Source organism: Choloepus didactylus, chromosome 10 (assembly GCF_015220235.1).
Source record: "Choloepus didactylus isolate mChoDid1 chromosome 10, mChoDid1.pri, whole genome shotgun sequence".
Lineage (NCBI taxonomy): Eukaryota > Metazoa > Chordata > Mammalia > Pilosa > Megalonychidae > Choloepus > Choloepus didactylus.
In genome coordinates, this window is record NC_051316.1 from 70614394 (window position 1) to 70634420 (window position 20027).

Below are 20027 nucleotides of genomic sequence, written 5' to 3' on the forward strand. Positions count from 1 at the left end.
AGAAAGCAACAGAAGCAAGAAGCTGAAACCAATGAAACCCAGACAGGAAATGAGAGAACAGAAGATGCCACCATGTGCCTTGCCACATGGCAGAGGAGCCAAGGATCACTGGCAGCTGGTCTTTGGAAAGAAAGCCTTGATGTGGACATTTTCCTAACCTCAGAACCATGAGTGAATAAATTCCATTGTTTATCCAGACCCATTTCATGGTAACTGCTTTGAAACAGCCTAGGAAACTAAAACACCTGCTCTAAGGGGTATCACTTTGTTTTACTGTTCCTTATTGGTAAGGTTTCAGATAGCAGTTGTTAGATGCTATCTTGTAGAAGATTGATAAGTTCCCTTTTTTTTTCTTATTTAGAGACACAATTGCTATCTGTTAATGGAAAAGCTAATCCCAAAGAAAGACTAGTTTTATTGCCTTGTAAACTATAAACCAGTTTTGCAAGTAACTTTTCAATCTTATTCTAGCATTCTCTTTTCTACTGACTGTTTATTATATCTTCCTTTAAGTCAGTTTTGTAATCCTGCTAGCTCCTTCATTAATGGGTTAAATATATCTTTGACACAGGCTGACTATATATTTGAGAATGATGTTTTTATCTTTTTGAAAATTTATTTTGACATCCTCTTCTAAAATGGATTATTTTATTAAAAGAACCCAGTAGTGGCTGATGTGAGTTCAAATCTATAGCTCCACACTTCTAAGTATTTGCATGCTTTTTCCCCCCATAATGTATAATGATAAAAACTGCTGGGAGGTAGATCAATTTGTCTTGAACTACATATTTCCATACACAAACAACAAACTATTCCCTGACAATCAGCTGGTGGGTGGTTGCCTGGTTTCTTAGAAGAGGTCAGAAAATTGCTTCAGTTTTGCCTGGAAATGCTAATTTCTTCCCAGAAATAGCTTGCGAATTGCATCACTCACAAAACCCACCCCAGGCTTCCAATAATTTTCTCTTCAGAGATATCACATGCTTAACAGCAAATGCTTGAGCTCTGACCTGCAAGTAAATAGAAGAGAACAGAATACCCTCTCCAAGTTTCCAACTCCTCTCCATCTAGAGATCTTCTAGTGCTTATGAGTGTGTAGGGTGGCTCTCTTGCAACTGGTGGGAGAGAGGCAGTGCTGAGTAGAACCTGGACCTGCTGGTCACATCAAAGGACATAAGTTGGTCAATGTCTCATACTTACATAGTAGCCAAATACCCAGGGCCTTAGTGCCTCCTTCAATGTTACCCTGCTTCCCAGTAGAACAATCAGCAGAAAGGCTCCCAGGAAACTGTAATCCCTCAACCAAGGACTCCAGCATCTGCCAATTCATTTTTTGAAAGGAGTGCCCTGATTTTCTACTTTTATTCCTCTTTCACCATTTCATTTTTTTTTTACAGTTCCATAGTTTATTTCCTTATTGTGAAGTCTAATATATATACAAAAAGATAATATCTTTCAAAGTATGCTTTAACAAGAAGTTATATAGAAAATTTCCAAAGCTGATATGAGTTACAACACCATAGTTTCAGTTATTTCCTTTTTGTGAAATACAACATATATACAAAAAGGTGATAGCTTTCAAATTACAATTTAACAAGTAACTATAGAGCAAATTTCAAAGGATGCTACGGGTTGAGAGTTCCACCATTTCAGCTCTTTCCTTCTAGCTATTCTAATACCCTAGCAACTGAGAAAAACAAAATTATATAGAGATTCAGTACTCATAATCCTTTGTTAAATTCCATCTTGCCTGTTGCTATCCCCTCCTCTAGTTTAATCACTTTCTGATCTTCCATGTCACACCAGTAAGAATGGCTGCCATTAAACAAACAGGAAACAATAAATGCTGGAGAGGATGTGGAAAAATTGAAACTCTTATTCATTGCTGGTGGGAATATATAATGGTACAGCTGCTGTGGAAGACAGTTTGGTGGTTTCTAAAAAAACTAGATATTGAATTACCCTACGATCCAGCAATTCCATTTCTCGGTATATAGCCAGAAGATTTGAAAGCAGTGACACAAACAGACATTTGTACACCAATGTTCATAGCAGCATTGTTCACAGTTGCCAAGAGATGGAAACAATCCAAGTGTCCTTCAACAGATGAGTGGATAAACACAATGTGATATATACATACGATGGAATACTATGCAGCAGTAAGAAGGAACAAGGTCCTGAAACACATGGCAACATGGATGAACCTTGAAGATATAATGCTGAGTGAAATAAGTCAGACATGAAAGGAAAGATTTGCATGCTACCACTTCTATGAACACTTTGAACAATGTAAAGTCAATGTCTTATAATGTAGAATATTGGGGACTTAGTGACAGACAGAAGATAGTGACGGGAATAATAATCTAGTATGTTCAGATATGTTAATGATGGTGAATTCAAAGGTATGGGAATGGATAGGGGTGTCATTTGTTACTGGGATTATAAATATCAGAACTGTATTGAAGGCGAATAGGACTGAAAGGGCTTGTTTAAAGGCATGTTTCCCCCAGATGAACACCACAAAAATAGATAGGTGCATGTATGATATACTTCTAAGGTATGGCACTAGCACAGAGAGTTGAAAACCGAATGTATATGGGAAAAATCTACCATTTCATTTTATAACTTAAAAGAGGCATTATAGAAGAAAGAAAACATATTGTGAGAAAATCTAGACCTAAAGCAAATAACAATGAGAGAGTAAAAGCTTTTACTGTTTAAGTAAACACGTTATATGGGCAGGTCAGCGGGCTATTATAAGATAGTGATATATTGAAAAAATGTACTTGTGTTCCAGTTGTAAAGAAAAAGGAAAGTATCTCCTTTCACCCCCATTTCCCACCCCCACCCCCATCCCCTGAATAGTTAGCAGCACATCTGTGTCTCAGAGGACATCCCTAAATTCACTACCGCGGGATGTTTTGTTTGAGTGGGCTCAATCCATTTAAAAAATTAAACTGGATTATCCCACTAGGGAAGGGAGAGAGGTTTGGAGGGTAGGGGATTATCTCAGCGGAAAGCTGGGAAGCAGGGTGGGTCTGCCAGTGTTGGACGGTGGAAACCTGAGCCTAGATTCTTAATCTAGGTGTCTTGGATGCAGCTCCGGGGTGACAGGGTTTAAAGATGGCCCTGCCTGGTACAGTCAGCCTGGGAGCTGAGCACAGCTCCACTGCCCCGGCTCCCCACTCCCCATGCACACCTCCCATCAAGTTGAAGATGAGTAAACCATAGTATGTAAATCAGAAAGCTTAACCGGTAGCAAGTTACTTTTTGCCAATTTCCTTTTTGTCATCTCTGAGATCTGAATTAAGGCAGTCCTGGATTAAACCCCGTCCTGGCTTTGTTCTACAGGAATTAAGGGAAAAGCCCAAACCCGGGTTGGGATCACAGAAATAGGAAGAACAAACAACGGCCCCATCCTGGCCGGGTGGTAGAGGCTGAAGTGAATGTCTGCAGACAGTTCCCTCCACGTGATGACTCTCTCCCGCCAGAACTTCCGGAACGCAGATGGGCCTGACTTTACAGATAAGGCCAACGACACAACTGATACTGGACAGAGCGGGCAGTGCCGCCCTTCTTTACAGCATTTTTGTGAAAGCTAACGGAGCTAAAATACAAAGCAATATCAGCGCTCAAAATATGGTCTCTGTCGTTACCATGAGCATGCTAATTACTACTGGGGTTGGAAAAGAACCAGAACCCGGAAGGTCTGCAAAAAGGGGCGGAATGCAGGAACTTCTATTTGAGGAGGGGGTGGTGGGGGAAATTCCACACAACCAGCCAATCCAAATCTAGGAGGAAGAGGAGGAGTCAGAGCCCTGCCCCGGGACTCCCGCTCCGCTCACTTTGGCGCTGCGCATGTGAATCCGTTGCTTACCCCAACGCGCTGTTTGGCGGTCGCCTCCGCCCTGGCACAGCTCCTTCCTCCCGCGGACATGGCCCCAGGCGCCGCCACCATAGCCGTGAAGGTAAGAATAGCCGTCTCTATGGCTGCAGTCCACCGTTCCCAGTTCCCTCTCACCCGCGCCCAGGGGGACCGCGCCTCGGAGCCGTGCGCCCTGCCGCGGTAGGGATGGTTTGGGGCACTGCAGCGTGGCACCCGGGGCCGACTCGTCCCCCACCTTTGGTCTCATCCGCACCTGCCCTCCTCACGGTCTAGGCAGAGCCCTTGGAGAGGGGCGGTGCGCGGGGTTGCACTCGCTCCCCAGCCCTCCCGAGCACCACCCTTGTCCCTGGAGATACGCCTGGCTGGAGGTGTCCTAGGTGGCAGGGCGCCTGCTGCTGCTGAGACTGTCTCTGCGTGCCTTTCCAATCTCGCGCTTCGGCTCCCCGACTTTGCTCACTGCCCCGCGGGTCACGTGGGAGAACTGCGCACTTTCTCTTTTGCAAGCTTCCGGCTGCTTTTTCTTCAAATCCTAGGCCTTCTCTGTGCTGAAGTTTTCCCCTGCAGTGCAGTGTTCTGGGGATTCTGAGACTTTATTTAAAAAAAAAAAAAAAAGTACAGGCGCCCCCTAAACGCTGCACCTTTTCAACTGCTTTGTTTGCTACCTTGAAAGTTACAGTTCAGTTTCCTTGTGCCCTCGGTCTTCAGAGGTTTCTGCATAAGAGAGCATTGTGTGGTGGGGAGCTTTTGGCCAGAGGCAGGCACGAATACCGAGGGTTTCTGCGAGCTTCCCTGGGGCTTTTAAACACTGCTTTCCTGGCTAGTATCGAGAAAGAGAGAGAGGGAGGAGGGAGTAGAATTACAGTTAGAAGAAAAAATTGATTATGAAACTTAGGACCTCTTATACGTTTATTATTGTCTAAGAATGCAGTTAACTTGCTTGACTTTTGGAGATTCTTGGCCAGTGGGATAGGAAGATCCCTTTCTTTCCCAGTATCTATTTTGATTCCCCGCACTTTGTGTCCTCTTCTCTCCAGAAAAGGCAAGTCTCTGTGCGGGATTGTGTAATCAACCTGAGGTTAGGCCCTTGCAACTGGTAATAATGAGATGCTTAGGATGAGAGCAAGGGTGAGAGTGGTGAGGAAGGAGAGTGTGCAGTCAAACCTAGATGTGAAATTCCTTTTGCCATTTTGAAAAGCGTCTTGCATTCAACAAATATTTATAGAATTCCTCTCATTTGTCAGGCATGTGCTAGGCACTGGGGAACTAGACAGAAGGGTTTTAACCAAGCTCATGCGCAAAGTATGTGGGATCCTTAGGTGCCCATCTGTAAAGCGGGGGCAGTACTGCAGGGTTTACTGGGAGGGTTTGAGTTGTATTGTCTGTCCTGCACGTGGTTGGAGTTTCTTAGATCCTAATACATCAATCCTGAATTAATTTTAAATATCATTTCTCCAGTAGCATCTTCATTTGCCACTCCTGCTGTGACAAGTATAACACACAATAGGTTGGCTTAAACAACAGGAATTTATTGTCTCAGGGTTTTGGAGGCCAGAAGTCCAAAATCAAGGTCTCTACATGCTATGCTTTCTCCCGAGTCTGGAGCGTTGTGGTGCCAGCTTGCACAGTCCTTGGGGATCCTTGGCTGCCATCTCTGCCTCCATCACACGGCAGTCTGTCTCCTTGGTCTTCTCCTGTGGCTTTCTCTTGGCCTGCTGCATCAGAATTTCCTCTGCCTTCTAAGGACTTCCTTATATGGATTAAGGCTCACTCTGATTCAATTTGGCCTCATCTAAATAGGATCTTCAAAGACCCTGTTCACAGATGAATCCACACCTTAACCAATGATAACTTCTTCAAAGATGTTTTATAGATGGGTTCACAGGAACCCATTAAAGAACACAGATTAAGACTTGGCCATTTTTTTATGGGGGATGTGATTCAGTCCCTAAAAAACAGTTAAATTATTGTGGTAAATATCATTAGGCCACAGATTTCAATTGGCAAGGAAGGGGTCACCTTTCCCTTACAGGAGTAAATTTAAAATGCCATTAAACACACACACACACAGTATTTAGAACAGTCTCACTTTAGTCTGGTTCACTCTTCCTTGCCACACAGTTTCCCAAAATTAATGCAGTGCATTTAAGTGCAGAATGGGCACTGTGATTAGAGATCTGATGTAAATATTGAATGATATATATTTTTGATCTTGGCAAATGGCCAAATATAAAATTAAGAGGCACAAATAGTGCTAGGCCTGCCTGCTGGTTTCTCTCTGAGGATAGAACAGGTTGACACCTTTGCTGTTGAGAACCCATGATGCCAACACCATACCCTCAATACTGCTGAGGCAACAACCCAAATGAACAAATGAATCACAGAATGGTAGAGCTGGAAAGCTCCTGCAAAGCGAGATGGCCACCTCCCCCTTTCTGCAGGCACAAAGCTGAGGCCCAGAAAGGCCAACCAACAGGTCCAGAGTTACACAGCTGGACCTGGACAGTGATGCAATTGGGCCCAGAGCCTGGCATTCCACCAGCTTGGTGTTGAGGCATTTCTGAAAGCAAGTAAAAAGTAACTGGAAAGGTCCTTGACCTTAAAGAAGAAGAGTGCAACACTGAACAAGTGCATAAAGCTGCCGCCCACCTGTGCCCACCGGGTGCTCCCCATGCACGTATAGGAGGCACACTTGTTTCCCGGCTCCATCTGCTTCCCTGGCAGGTGGCATGCATGGTTGGATTCACTGCCACCATTTCATGCAAAACAGTTGAGTTGGTGGTCTAGGGGTGGGGGTGCTGCAGAGTAAAATGGTCGGGGGAGGACAGAGCTGCGGAGCGAAGAGACCCAGCCTCCCATCCGGCACCACCACTAACTAGTCACCTCCTGAACACCTGAGCCTGAGGGTCCTCGCTGAATGGCAAGCACTAGTAATACCTACCTGGAAACATGATTGGGTTCAATGACAGTAGCATTAACACACCCAGCCCGGTTCAGGCACTGCCTTAATGTCTACCCCAGCACCCTCCCCCACCACCCTTTAAATACAAATATTACCTGGTAGCTGAGTTTGCATTCAGGTGAAAACCGCCATCAGATTTTGGATTGATGCTATATTTAGTTTATTGTTCAAATCTAGCTGCCTACTGGCAGAATCCTTCTTATTGAGAAATGCTTGTCAAGGACCTCCCAGACACTGGGGATACATCTTTGAGTAAGAAAAAGTCGCAGTTTTCTTCAAGCTCATATACTAGTGGGGGATGGGAGACCAACAAACATGAAAGAAACACTGATGAGAGTGAATGGTGTGGTAGGGGGCTTAGGAAAAGCCTCTGGGTAGGAGAATGTTAAGCTGATACCTGCAAGTTCATAAAGCGCCACGGTAAGAGCAGGGGGAAGAGACTGGCGGTGGGGACAGCTAGTACGTGCTTCTGAAGAGGAGGAGGACTTGATGGTGTAGGACTCCAGATGTCAGTGGCTGGTGCACCCAGCGAGAGGGGCGGGCACCGCTCATAGGACCTTCCTTTAGACCATTGTAAAGAATTTGGATTTTATTCTAAATATTTTGAAAGCCATTAAAGGATTATGAGCAAGGAAGCAACACTATCTGATTCACAGTTTCAGGTTGACTCCATCTAACTGCTGGGCACAGAATAGACTGGGTGGTGGGGAGGCAGCTAGGAGACCAGGCTGGAAGCCACGGACACTGGTGCTGAAATACAGGGTAAGAGCTCTTAATATAGTGAGAAATAGTGGGTTGGAATGTATTTTTCAGGTAGAATAGAAATGCGTGAGATGTAGGAGGTACAAGAAGAGAAACGGGTTGATTCTGTTTTTGACCTGAAAAAGCCCAGTAGGTGGTTAGTGCTGGTGAATCATTTCAGACTGGGATATGTGGGGTAACCCTTCAGGGCAAGGAGGGTAAGCGTAAGATTCCTTCCTCCAGGATACTTCCTGTCTGGTTAGGGGGCTGGGGGCATTAGGTGCTGAGGGACCTCTGCTGTAGAAGCAGCACAGGTGGCAGGTTGGAGGTGAGAGGTGTCACCTGGAGTAGGAGTAATTGAGAGTCTCCTCTGTGGCTCCCTGCAGCAGGAGGTGGTCCAGGAGGGGACGAGAAGAGCACATCTGGGGGCAGCCATGGAGAAAGGCATTTGGAGCCAGAGGCCATGGGATTAACCACCGCCTTTGTCTTGGAGGGCCTTAGGGAGTAGTCATGCTCCAGCATCAGCCAGGGATGTGTGGCATGTTTGACCACGAGGAGGGCAAACGAGTCTGGCTCCTTATAGGGCATTCTGGAGGGCTCTTTGGGCTCTGGCTCCCCCAGGCAGCTGCCCAGCTATGGCCCTGGGGGATTCAAGTAAATAACTTGTGTTAATCAGTTATGTGAAAAGGAGGGGCTGCAGTCCCTATAGGTGGGTAGTGGACTGTAAACAAAATGGTATTAAGGGAGATAGGCATGTCATTGGGGTCTGGACTGTAGAGCATCCATCTTCCAAACTCTCCTGTGGGCTGCTGAGTGTGGCAGGCAAAGGCCTTCCCAACCGGAAGTCCTTGAGTAGCCCGCTACCATTCGGGGAGCAGGCCCGGGTTGGAAATCAGATGCCCAGCGAGCGCGCTTGAGTTCATCTAGAGCCATAGGGACATTTGGGGCAAGACATTTCATTTTGTGGGACTGTCCCGAGATCACAGGACATGTAGTGCATGCTTGGTCCCTCCTCACAAAATCCCGTCACTCCCTCTGTCACTGACAACCAGAAATGTCCCCTTGTATTTGCAGCCACCCCCAGGGGAGCTGGCTCTCACCAGTCAAGAACTCCGGAGCTAAATCCCTGAGGGGGAGAGAGCCTGACTAAAAGAGGAGAGGTGGAAGCGGCCTGCAGAGCAAAATGAGGAATTAAGGGCTTTATTTATTGGCTTTGAGGAAGTTTACTCTGCTTTTGGTTTGGGTTTGTTTTGTTTTGTTTTGTTTTTCCGGGACTCAGAGGATGGGAGGATGTTTTACTTCTGAACATACAGTCTCTTTGGACAGAAATAGTAACACATATTATATGCATTATTTATTTTTTTTTTTTTTACCTTTTAAAGGCTTATATGCATTATTTCATTTGAGTCTCTTAATAATTCTATGGATTTAGTAAAAATTTTACCCTTAATAAGTGCAATGAGGAAACTGAGATAATGTAAATATAAATGCAGTTGACCCTGGGTCTTCAGTTGTGATTATAATCATGATATTCTAGCTGTACAGACCTTGGCTGTGCCTCAGGAGCACCTAAGCAGTGGCTCCCCGAACAGGAGCTGCAGCAGCATCATTTGGGAACTTCTTAGGAGTGCAGGTTCTCAAGCCCCACCCCAGATCTACCGAACCAGATACTCCAAGGGTGGGACCAGCAAACTGTACTGGGTTTTAGCAAGCTTCAGGCTACCTAGATGACTGCTAAAATTTGAGAACCACTGACCTAGAGAGCTTTGAAAAGCATGCTGGGCATCTGCATTTTTAACAAGCTCCTCGGGTGATCCTAGCTCATCATTTTCCTATGGCTCCTATTACGAATTGCCACAAACTTAGTGGCTTCAAACAACACAGATTTATTCTCTTAGTGGTTCTGGAGCTCAGAAGTCCAAAAATAAGTTGAGGGGCTATGGTCAAGGTGTCGGCAGGGCTGGCTCCTTCTGGAGGCTCTAGGGGAGAATCTGTTTCCTACTTTTTCCAGCTTCTGAGACCCTGACATTCCTTGGCTCTGGCCCTATGTCATGTGGCCTTTTCTTCCGCTGCTTCTGTTCTCACGTTGCCTTCTTCCTCCTTTGACCGTCTTGCCTTCCTCGTTTAAGGATCCTTGTTATTACATTGAATCCACCTGGGTAATTCAGGATACTCGCCTCATCTCAGGATCCCGAACTTCTGCACAGTCCCTTTTGACATATAAGGTAACATTCACAGGTTCTGGGGTTAGGATATTGTATTAGTTGAGGTTCTCTAGGGAAAAAACCAACGAGAGAGAGCTGTAAATATGAGATTTTATAAAAGTGTCTCACGCAACCGTGGGGATGCACAAGTCCAAGTTCCATAGGGCAGGATGCATGAGTCCAAATTCTGTAGGGCAAGCAGCAAGCTGGCAACTCTGCTGAAGGTGTTCAGTGCAGTCCTCAGGAGACACTGGCTAGCTGAAGAAGAAGCAAAGGTCCTCTCTCTCCCTTAAAAGTCTTCAACTGATTGTATATAATCCAGCTGATTGAATTCTCCCATTGCGGAAGACATGCCCTTCGTTGATGTAATCAGTCACAGATGCAGTCAATTGACTGATAATTTAATAAACCAGCCTTCTGGTGTATTAACCAGCCACAAATGTCCTTACAGTAACAGTTAGCCCAGTGCTTGCTTGACAAGACACCTGGACACCATCAGCTAGCCAAGTTGATACATGAACCTATCACAGTCCACCCCTTGTCAACTTGCCAGGTGATAATACATGTCACCCTAAACCATACTTAACCTCTAAATAGAGCACAATAACAGACATATATTTCACCTAACAATACTCAGCTGTCCTGCTTACAACTGGAAACACACTAAACCTCTCCAGAATAGGGTGCAAGTCCTTTGGTGGTGTTGACTTTTTTTTTTTTTTTTAATTCAGTTTTATTGAGAAATATTCATATACAGTACATTCATCCAAGGTACACAATCAGCTGTTCACAGTACTATCTTATAGTTGTGCATTCATCACCCCAGTCTATTTTTGAACATTCGCCTTACACCAGAAAGAATCAGAATAAGAATTAAAAATAAAAAAGAACACCCAAATCACCCCCCCATCCCACCCTATTTTTCATTTAGGTTTTGTCCCATTTTTCTATTCATCCATCCATACATTGGCTAAAGGGAGTGTGATCCACAGGGTTTTCACAATCACACTGTCACTCCTTGTAAGCTACATTGTTATACAATCGTCTTCAAGAGTCAAGGCTACTGGGTTGGAGTTTGGTAGTTTCAGGTATTTACCTCTAGCTATTCCAATATATTAAAACCTAAAAAGTGTTTTCTATATAGTACGTAAGAATGTCCACCAGAGTGACCTCTCGACTCCATTTGAGATCTCTCAGCCACTAAAGCTTTATTTCTTTTCATTTCGCATCCCCCTTTTGGTCAAGAAGATGTTCTCAATCCCACGATGCCAGGTCCAGATTCATCCTTGGGAGTCATATCCTGCGTTGCCAGGGAGCTTTACACCCCCTGGGTGTCAGATCCCATGTAGGGGGGAGGGCAGCGAGTTCACCTGCTAAGGTGGCTTAGCTAGAGAGAGAAGGAGGGCCACATCTGAGCAACAAAGAGGCACTCAGGGGGAGACTCCTAGGCAGAATTATAAGCAGGTTTAGCCTCTCCTTGTAGCAACAAACTTCATAGGGGCCAGCGCAAGACAGAGGGCTCAGCACATCAAGCTGTCAGTCGCCGTTGTTTCTGAGAACATCAGCAACAATCCAGATGAGGAAGTCCAACATCCTCCCCTAGCTCTTCGGCGGGGGGGGGGGGGGGGGGGGGGGGGGGGGGGGGCGGATATATGTTTTTTTTCTCCACCCAAATTACTTTAGGATGTGTTGCTATTCTAATCTATACAGACCTACCATACCTCACTTCCTATTCAAAGTTCCAGGTAATTGTAGTGTTTGAACAAACTGACTGTAGAAGTTAAATTGTTTAGAAAATATAGATCATACACCAAATCAACATCTCTTCCCTTGGTCTCACATGGAAGTTGAAGTTTTAACACACAGTGTCAAGGAGGAAATGTTCATGCTGTCATAGTGCTCATTTCTGTAACTGATCAAGTGGTCATAGATTATATTTATCACTACCTTCTTCCACTACCCATTCCATGTTCCCTTTACCCTTTGGCCCAATTTGCCCTAGTCTTAACCAGATCTGCTTTATTCATATCTCTAATTGAAGGCTGGGCTGTAGCTCAGCTTTTTTTTTTTTTTTAACAATTGCTGTATGCGTTAATACTGATATTCATACCTGCCAAGTTCTAGCTCTGAGTTTCAGTTGTAATGCAGATTCCCAGTGTTCCAGAGACCAATCAGGTTATACACTAAGGGATCAGCATCTCAGAGTTTGGAGACAGCCATTACAATTCAGGAATAGATTTGACTGCTGTAAGAGCTTACAATCTAGGGACAATTACAATAATCATTTCCCTGTTAGGCTGTGCTCTAAGATTCAATTCTGAGTTTACACATTGTAGTTAGTTCATATTGGTGAGGCATTATAGTGCCTGCCTTTGTTTCTGGCATATGTCACTCAACGTGCTGTCTACAGGATCCATTCACCTTGTTGGGTGTCTCATAGCTTCACTCCTTATCGTCATTGCTTGGTATTCCATTGTATGCATACACCACAGTTCATCATTCTGTTCCTCAGTCTGTGTACCCTTAGGCCACGTCCACCCATTACAAATCATGAATACTGCCTCCATAAACAACAATGTGCAAATGTCCATTCATGTCTCTGCTCTTGGATCTTCCAAATATATACCCCATAATGAGGTTGTAGGACCTTATGGCCCCACATACTTAGCTTCTCGTGGAGCCACCACGGTGACCTCCAGAAAAGCTACACCATTCTGCCTCCTCATCAACACTAAATAGGTACATCCCTCTCTCCATGTTTTCTCCAGCATTTTTACTTTTATATTTTTTCCTACAATCTTATAGAGATATATTCACATAACGTACAACCATCAGTGTACAATCAGTTGTTCATGGCATCATCACATAGTTGTACATTTATCACCACAGTCAGTACTTGAACATATTGATTATTATGAAAAAGTGTTTTTTTGGTGAATAATAAAAAAGATAAAAATAAAAATGTCATACAATACAATATAATAGTAAGGACAGAAAACACCACTACCAAGAATCCCATATCCCTCCCCTATATCCCTCTCTCATACATATTTAACTTTGGTATATTGCCTTTGTTACATTTAATGGAAGCATATTGGAATGTTACTGTTGACAGTAGTCTTCAGTTTGCTTTGATTATGTTTTTTCCCAAATACCATCCCTTTTTCACCACTCTGCATGGTTGACATTCATTTGTTCTCCCACATGTGAGAACATTTTTATATTTATACATTTAGCAACAGTCATTGGCCATTCCAGTTTTTGCCAAGTTACAAAGTCCAGTCTTCATCATCTATCTTTACCTCTGGTGTCATGCATTCCCCATCCCACCTCTTTCAGCTTTCACAGACATCTTTGTTTCATGTACTTACAATATTGTGCTACCATTACATAGTATTATGCTGTCTTTTTCTGGATCCATATGATCAACCCTGCTGAACATTTAGCATTAACTCTTAAACTTGATTTCCTCTAACTTAAATACTGTGAAATGAACAATACCGCTTATGTCATATGATAAGGGGTTAAAATTGAGATGAAAATGAAGATATTTGCTTTACGGACAAATACAAACATACTTAAAACAAAGAGGAAATATTCATGCCATCATAGTCCTCATTTCTGTAACTGATCATGTGGTCATAGATCATATTTATCACGACCTTCTTCCACTACCCATTCCATGTTCCCTTTACCCTCAGCAAGCACTTCAGCTGGCCATGGTTCTTTGCCTGGTGGGGTGACCCAGACCTTCATTTCAAAAGTTTCTGGGCCATTGGTAGTCCTGCCTGGATTGGGTTGTTGCAGTTTTCCATTGACTTGAATCACAGGGCATGGATGTACTAAGAGATGCCCCAGGGGATCTCCTGTATTCCAGGAAAACTCTTCTTTACCTCCACTGTGTAGTTGCAATACTATTTCCCCTTGATAGTCAGGATCAGTCACCCCAGCCAGTACAGTAATCCCCTTCCTTGCTTATTGATTAAAAGGCATGAGAAGCCCAAAGTGGCCAGGTGGCAGTCTTAACTTCCAGGTCAATGGAATTATTGTGTCTCCTGGTGGGAGCACTTCTCCTTTTGGAACTAAAACTTGTAGACCAGCAGAGCTTAAGGTTGCGGGGACAGGAAGCAAAAATTTTCTAATGGGTCGGTAGGAGTGATAGTGAGTGGTGCCACTCCTGTTTCCATCCCTTGATTCCTGGACCTGTGAATCCTGGTTATGGGAAAAACAGCACCATAGAGTAGACTCTGATTCCTAGGATACACAGCCTCCTAGAGAACACTGCCCCAGCCCTGCAAGGTATTGCCATCTACTTGGCGCCATAATTGAGTCTTCAAAAGGCCATTCTACCGTTCTATCAACCCAGCAGGCTCTGGATGATGGGGAACATGGTAAGACCAGAGAATTCCATGAGCATGTGCCCATTCCCTCACATCATTTGCTGTGAAGTGGGTTCCTTGGTCAGAAGCAATGCTGTGTGGAATGCCATGATGGTAGATAAGGCATTCCGTAAGTCCACAGATCATAGTTTTGGCAGAAGCATTGTGTACAGGGATGGCAAACCCATATCCAGTGTATCTGTCTATTCCAGTGAGAACAAATTGTTGCCCCTTCCATGATGGAAGTGGTCTAATGTAATCTACCTGCCACCAGGTGACAGGCTGATCACCTCTGGGAATGGTGCCATATCAAGGACTGAGTGTGGGTCTCTGCTGCTGGCAGATTGGGCATTCAGCAGTGGCTGTGGCCAGGTCGGCCTTGGTGAGTGGAAGTCCATGTTGCTGAGCCCCTGCATAACCTCCATTTCTACCACCATGACCACTTTGTTCATGCGCCCATTGGGCAATACAGGAGTGGCTGGGGAAAGAGCTAACTGGTATCCACCGAATGGGTCATTTTATCCACTTATTAAAATCTTCCTCTGCTGAGGTTGCCCTCTGGTGAGTGTTCACATGGGACACAAATATCTTCATGTTTTTACCCACTCAGAAAGGTCTATCCACATACCTCTTCCCCAGAATTCTTTGTCACCAATTTTCTAATCTTGTTCCTTCCAAGTCCCTGATCATCCAGCCAAATCATTAACAAAGCCCATGAATCAGTATACAAATGTACCTCTGGCCAGTTCTCCTTCCAAGCAAAATGCAAAACCAGGTGCATTGCTTGAAGTTCTGCCCACTGGGAGGATTTCCCTTCACCACTGTCCCTCAGGGACATCCCAGAAAAGGGGCTGCAGTGCTGCAGCTCTCCACTTTCGGTGGTACCTGCGTATCGTCAGAACCATCTGTAAACCAGGCCTGAGTCTTCTCTTCCTCAGTCAATTCCCCAGGAGGCCATAGCTGTGGGCTGGGAAAGAAGGTAATGTGGCAGGAGTGGGGACCATGGGCAGCTGGGCTGCTGCCTCGTGTAACTTGTTCCTTTAGGACCTGCTCAAGCTCAAGCTCATATATATGATTTCCATTTTATGATGGAGTGCTGCTGTGCAATGCCCAACTTTATGGTTTGGCGGGTCGGACAATACCCAGCTCGTGATAGGTAACTCAGGTCTCATGGTAACTTGGTGGCCCATGGTTAAGCATTCTATCTCTACTGAGCCCCAGTAGCAGGCCAAAAGCCGTTTCTCAAAATGAGAGTAGTTATCTGCAGAGGATGGTGAGGCTTTACTCCAAAATCCTAAGGGCCTGCGTTGTAATTCTCCTATAGGAGCCTGTCAAGGGCTCCAAACAACATCTCTCTTTCCCACTGACACTTCCAGCACCATTGGATCAGCTGGATCATATGATCCAAGTGGCAGAGCAGCTTGCAAGCAGCCTGGACCTGTCATAGAGCCCATCTTGTTCCGGTCCCCACTCAAAACTAGAAGCTTTTCTGGTCACTCAGTAAGTGGGCCAGAGTAGGACACTCAAATGAATATTTTTGTCTCCAAAATCCAGAGGCCAACTAAGTATTGTGCCTCTTTTTTGGTCGTAGCATAGAAGGGATATCTCAACATGCCCCACACCACGGGACACCTAGAAATTTTACTGGGGTGGAAGGCCCCTGTATTTTTGTTGGATTTATCTCCCTTCCTCTGACACACAAATGCTTTACCAACAAATCTAGAGTAGTTGCTACTTCTTGCTCACTGGGTCCGATCAACATGATATCTTCAATATAATGGACCAGTGTGATGTCTTGTGGGAGGGAGAAATGATCAAGATCCCTACGGACAATATTAGTTGGAGAGTTGACGTACCCCTGAGGTAGGAGAGTGAAGGTATACTGCTGGCCTTGCCAGCTGAATGCAAACTGTTTCTGGTGGTCTTTACTAACAGCTGTTGAGAAAAAAGCATTTGCCAGATCAATAGCTGCATACCAAGTACCAGGGGATGTGTTAATTTGCTCAAGCAATGATACCACATCTGAAACAGTAGCTGCAGTGGGAATCACCACTTGGTTAAGCTTATGATAATCCGCTGTCATCTCCCAAGACCCATCTGTTTCCTGCACAGGCCAAATAGGAGAGTTGAATGTGGGTGTGGTGGGAATCACCATCTCTGCATCCTTCACGTACTTAAGAGTGGAATTAATCTCTTCAGTCCTCTTAGGAATCCAGTATTGCGTCTTATTTACTTCTAGTCAGGGGAGTTCTGGTGGCTTCCACTTAGCCTTTCCTTCCATAATAGCCCTCACTCCATGACTTGGAATCAATGTGGGGATTCTGCCAGTTGCTGAGTATGTCTGTTCCAATTATGCATTCTGGAACTGGGGAAATAACCACAGACTGGGTCCATGGACCCACTGTGAGACAGACCTGAGCTAAAACTCCATCGACCACCTGACCTCCTTAAGTCCCTACTCTGACTGGTAGACCAGAGTGACGTTTTGGGTCTCCTGGAATTAATGTCACTTCTCAGCCAGTTTCTGATAATCCCCAAAGTATCTGATCATTTCCTTTTCCCCAGTGCACAGTTACCCTGGTAAAAAGCCATAGGACCCCTTGGGGAAGGCTGGGAAGAAGATTAGTAGTATAAATTTGGGGCAGTGTAACGGGGTCCTTCCCCAAGGGTACCTAGCCTTCCCTGCATTCCAGGGGCTCTGGGTCTATAAACTGTCTCAAGTCTGGGACTTGATTAAGGGGCCGTGACTCTCTGTTTTTTGTAATTCAAGTTAGACTTGTTTACTTGACGTAGAATTCTTCTGCTTATACAGATCAAACAATTTAGTAGACTGCCCATCTGTTCTACTTCTAGGTACTCCATGATCTACTAGTAAAACTAGAAAATCTGACTCTGTGAGTCAGATTATTTTGAGCCTGCTTTGAGCCTGTTTTCCATTATGGAAGCCATGCCACCTTGTCTTCAGCGATTAACTGCTGCCGTGTGGCTTCTGCCAATTCGGGATCCGATTATCCGCATTGTGTTTAAGGATTCCAACTCAGTGAGAGCAGTTCTCACAGTAGTATCGGACCTGCAGAGGAGGGCGACTACAGAGCTCTTCAGGGATGACAGAACTAGTCTCGCAAATTTATTCCTCACAGTCCTGGTAAAAGGTATGTCCTCTGGACATTCCAGGGTTGTATGAGCAGGTCTTCCAGGATAAATCCACTGTAACCTTCCAATCTCTCTTAAGCCTTTGAATCCCCTCTACATTATACCAGGACATTTCTGGGATATCGACCTCCGGTAATGTTGGCCACCTTTTGATCCATATTTCAGTCAACTACCCAAACTGTTAACGCCCTTTCTAACCCCTTGAGCTATACCATTGAATGCAAAATCTCTGCTTAGTGGGCCCATATCAATAAATTCAGCCTGATTCAACTTTATATTCCTTCCACCATTATTCCACACCTTTAATATCCATTCCCACACATACTCCCATGATTTCTGTCTATATAAATTGGAAAATTCATGCAGTTCTTTTGGAGTATAGCATACTTCCTTATGGGTCATACTTTGTACCTCACCCTTCAGGGTCTGTTGGGACTTTAGTCTAGTTACAAGTCTTGAAGAGAAGAGTGGGGGTGGGAGTAGGTCATGAAAAGAATTAGAGCTATCCCGCAAGCCAGTTACCTTAGGCGTGAAACAGGATTAATCTCTAGACAGAGGAGTGAGGGCTGCTTCCTCAGGGGAGGTGATTACAGGTTTAGCAGGCACGGAAGGGTTAATCTCTTTAGGTGGATGTTGGGTAGCTGTCTCCTCAAGGAAGACTGGGGGCGGGGAGGAGGGGCTGTTTCCTCAGGGTAGACTACTACAGATAGGTACATCTAGCAAAGACTCAGCAGAATCCAGCGTTCAGTGTCCTCATTGCCATTATTATCAATCCATATGTCCCCATCCCAAGTTTCAGGATCCCATTCTTCTCCAGTCAATGACTTTAACAGCAGACACCTTGTAAGGTTGAGATTTTATGTTGTAAATCTGCCACTCACACTGTGAGTCTCTGGGTCTGGTTTTCAGAAGTCTCAAGTCTGTGGCCACAGGAAATAAGATTTTCTCTCAAGGCACACATAGAAACCATTAAATCTGTCGGTGTTTTAAGTTTCAAATTTGAAGCCTATAGCTCGTCCGTTTTCTCTTATAACTATCCAGCATATCTAAGAGCAACTAGCCAACATCATTATACCTCTTAACTCTATAAAGCTATGTTAGGGTGTCAAAAAAAATGTCACCCAGACCCTTGCTTCGTACAAGAGTATGATTAGGAGAATAAATGGTGCTATTTTGCGTATCTCCTTTGCCAACTCATGCCATGAACTGTCAGTGCCATCTTGATCATTGGAAAAGAAGTCATTAGTACCTTAGAATCTAATCAGAGCAGAAAACCAACTGTAAAAGCCCATTTTAAGATTCTGTTCCTCAAGACTCACTCCCAGTACCAAGTTGTATTAGTCAGGATTCTCTAGAGAAACAGAACTAACAGGAGATATCTGTAAGTATAAGATTTTATGAAAGTGGCTCACGCAACTATAGGTATGTACGAGGTCTAAATTCTGTAAGGCAAGTAGCAAACTGGCAATTCCAGTGAAGATGTTCAATGAACTCCTCAGGAAATACTTCACTGGCTAGCCAAAGAAGTGAACTTCCTCTCTCTTTCTCCCTTAAAAGTCTTCAGCTGATTGGATAAAATCCAGCTGATTGAATTATCTGATTGCTAAAGACAAACCCTTTGTTGATGTAATCAGTCACAGGTGCAGTCAGCTGACTGATGATTTACTAAACCAGCCTCCTGGTTTATTAACCAGCCACAAATGTCCTTGCAGTAATCGTTAGGCCAGTGCTTGCTTGACCAGATACCTAGACACCGTCACCTGGCCAAGTTGACACATGAACCTAACCATCACAGATATTTTGGGGAAGCCATTGTCTAGCCTGTCACACTCAGCTTAGTCCATGTTTTTGAAATATGTGGTTTAGGCCCTCAAGCAGTGGTGCTCGGTTCTGGCTGCACTTTAGAACCTCTTGAGGAACCACCTCTGAAGTGTGGGGCCTGCACATTGGTATTAAAAGCTCCTCAGGGGATCCTAGTATCCAGCCAGCTGATCCAGGGGGAACACTGGAGTAGACCCCGCTGTTGTCCCACAAGCAAAAGAAAAGCTCAGTGATAGATTTTTTTTTTTTTTTTTTTTTTTTAAATAGCCTCACTCTAAAGAATACAGTATGTTTTGAGGAAAGTTCTCAGAAAAACAGTTGGCCATTTCAGGGTTTGAAGTATATCTTCAAGAGGGTAACTACCATTAAACTAGTACCATGACTATGCAAGGGGAGGCTGATCACATAAAAGCCATGGCCTCTCTGAGCAAAGTATAGTTTTACCTACAAGGGCAACTTATGGAGGTGGGTGTCTTGTTAGAGGTGGAGCCACCAGCTCTCCCAGTGGACTTTTTTACAGGCTTTGAACGGGCCTCCCAGACTGAAGCATGTGGCTGCTCTCTCTCCCCATAACAGCTGGGCTTCTGGATTGTGCTGCTCTCTTCAGACACCCTGGGAGGCCGTGCAAGGGCATCTGTTGGCTGCCATTGCCAAACTCGTTCATGGCAGCCAGAGTTAAAGGACTGAAATGTTCGGGTCAGGGACTGCCCCAGTTCGAGTTCTGGCTTGCTTACCTCCTGGTGAGCTAGAAGCACTCAGAGGCAGTCCATTTCCCTGGCATCAGCTGGTCTCAACTTCTCTGGGTTATGGTGCTCTGAGAACCATATGGAGGGCTGGCGCCTGAAGGGAAGTGTCCGGGTCGCAAAGTGATGGCAAATGGGTTC

The 20027-nt window shown here is 44.7% G+C and overlaps 1 protein-coding gene across 3 annotated transcripts in view; it reads left to right on the forward strand.

Annotated features, from left to right (window-relative positions):
• The first annotated feature begins 3764 nt into the window (after window positions 1-3764).
• Window positions 3765-20027, forward strand: part of LOC119545588 (methylthioadenosine phosphorylase) — a 64463-nt gene continuing 48200 nt past the window's right edge. The window contains exon 1 of one of the 3 annotated variants that reach the window (XR_005219118.1): window positions 3765-3968. Coding sequence is in view for 1 of the 3 variants with exons in the window: in XM_037851255.1 (XP_037707183.1) it covers window positions 3936-3968 (33 nt within the window). In the remaining 2 variants the exon portion in view is untranslated. The remainder of the gene's footprint in view (window positions 3969-20027) is intronic. The other 2 variants (XM_037851255.1, XR_005219117.1) reach the window with 2 other exon arrangements.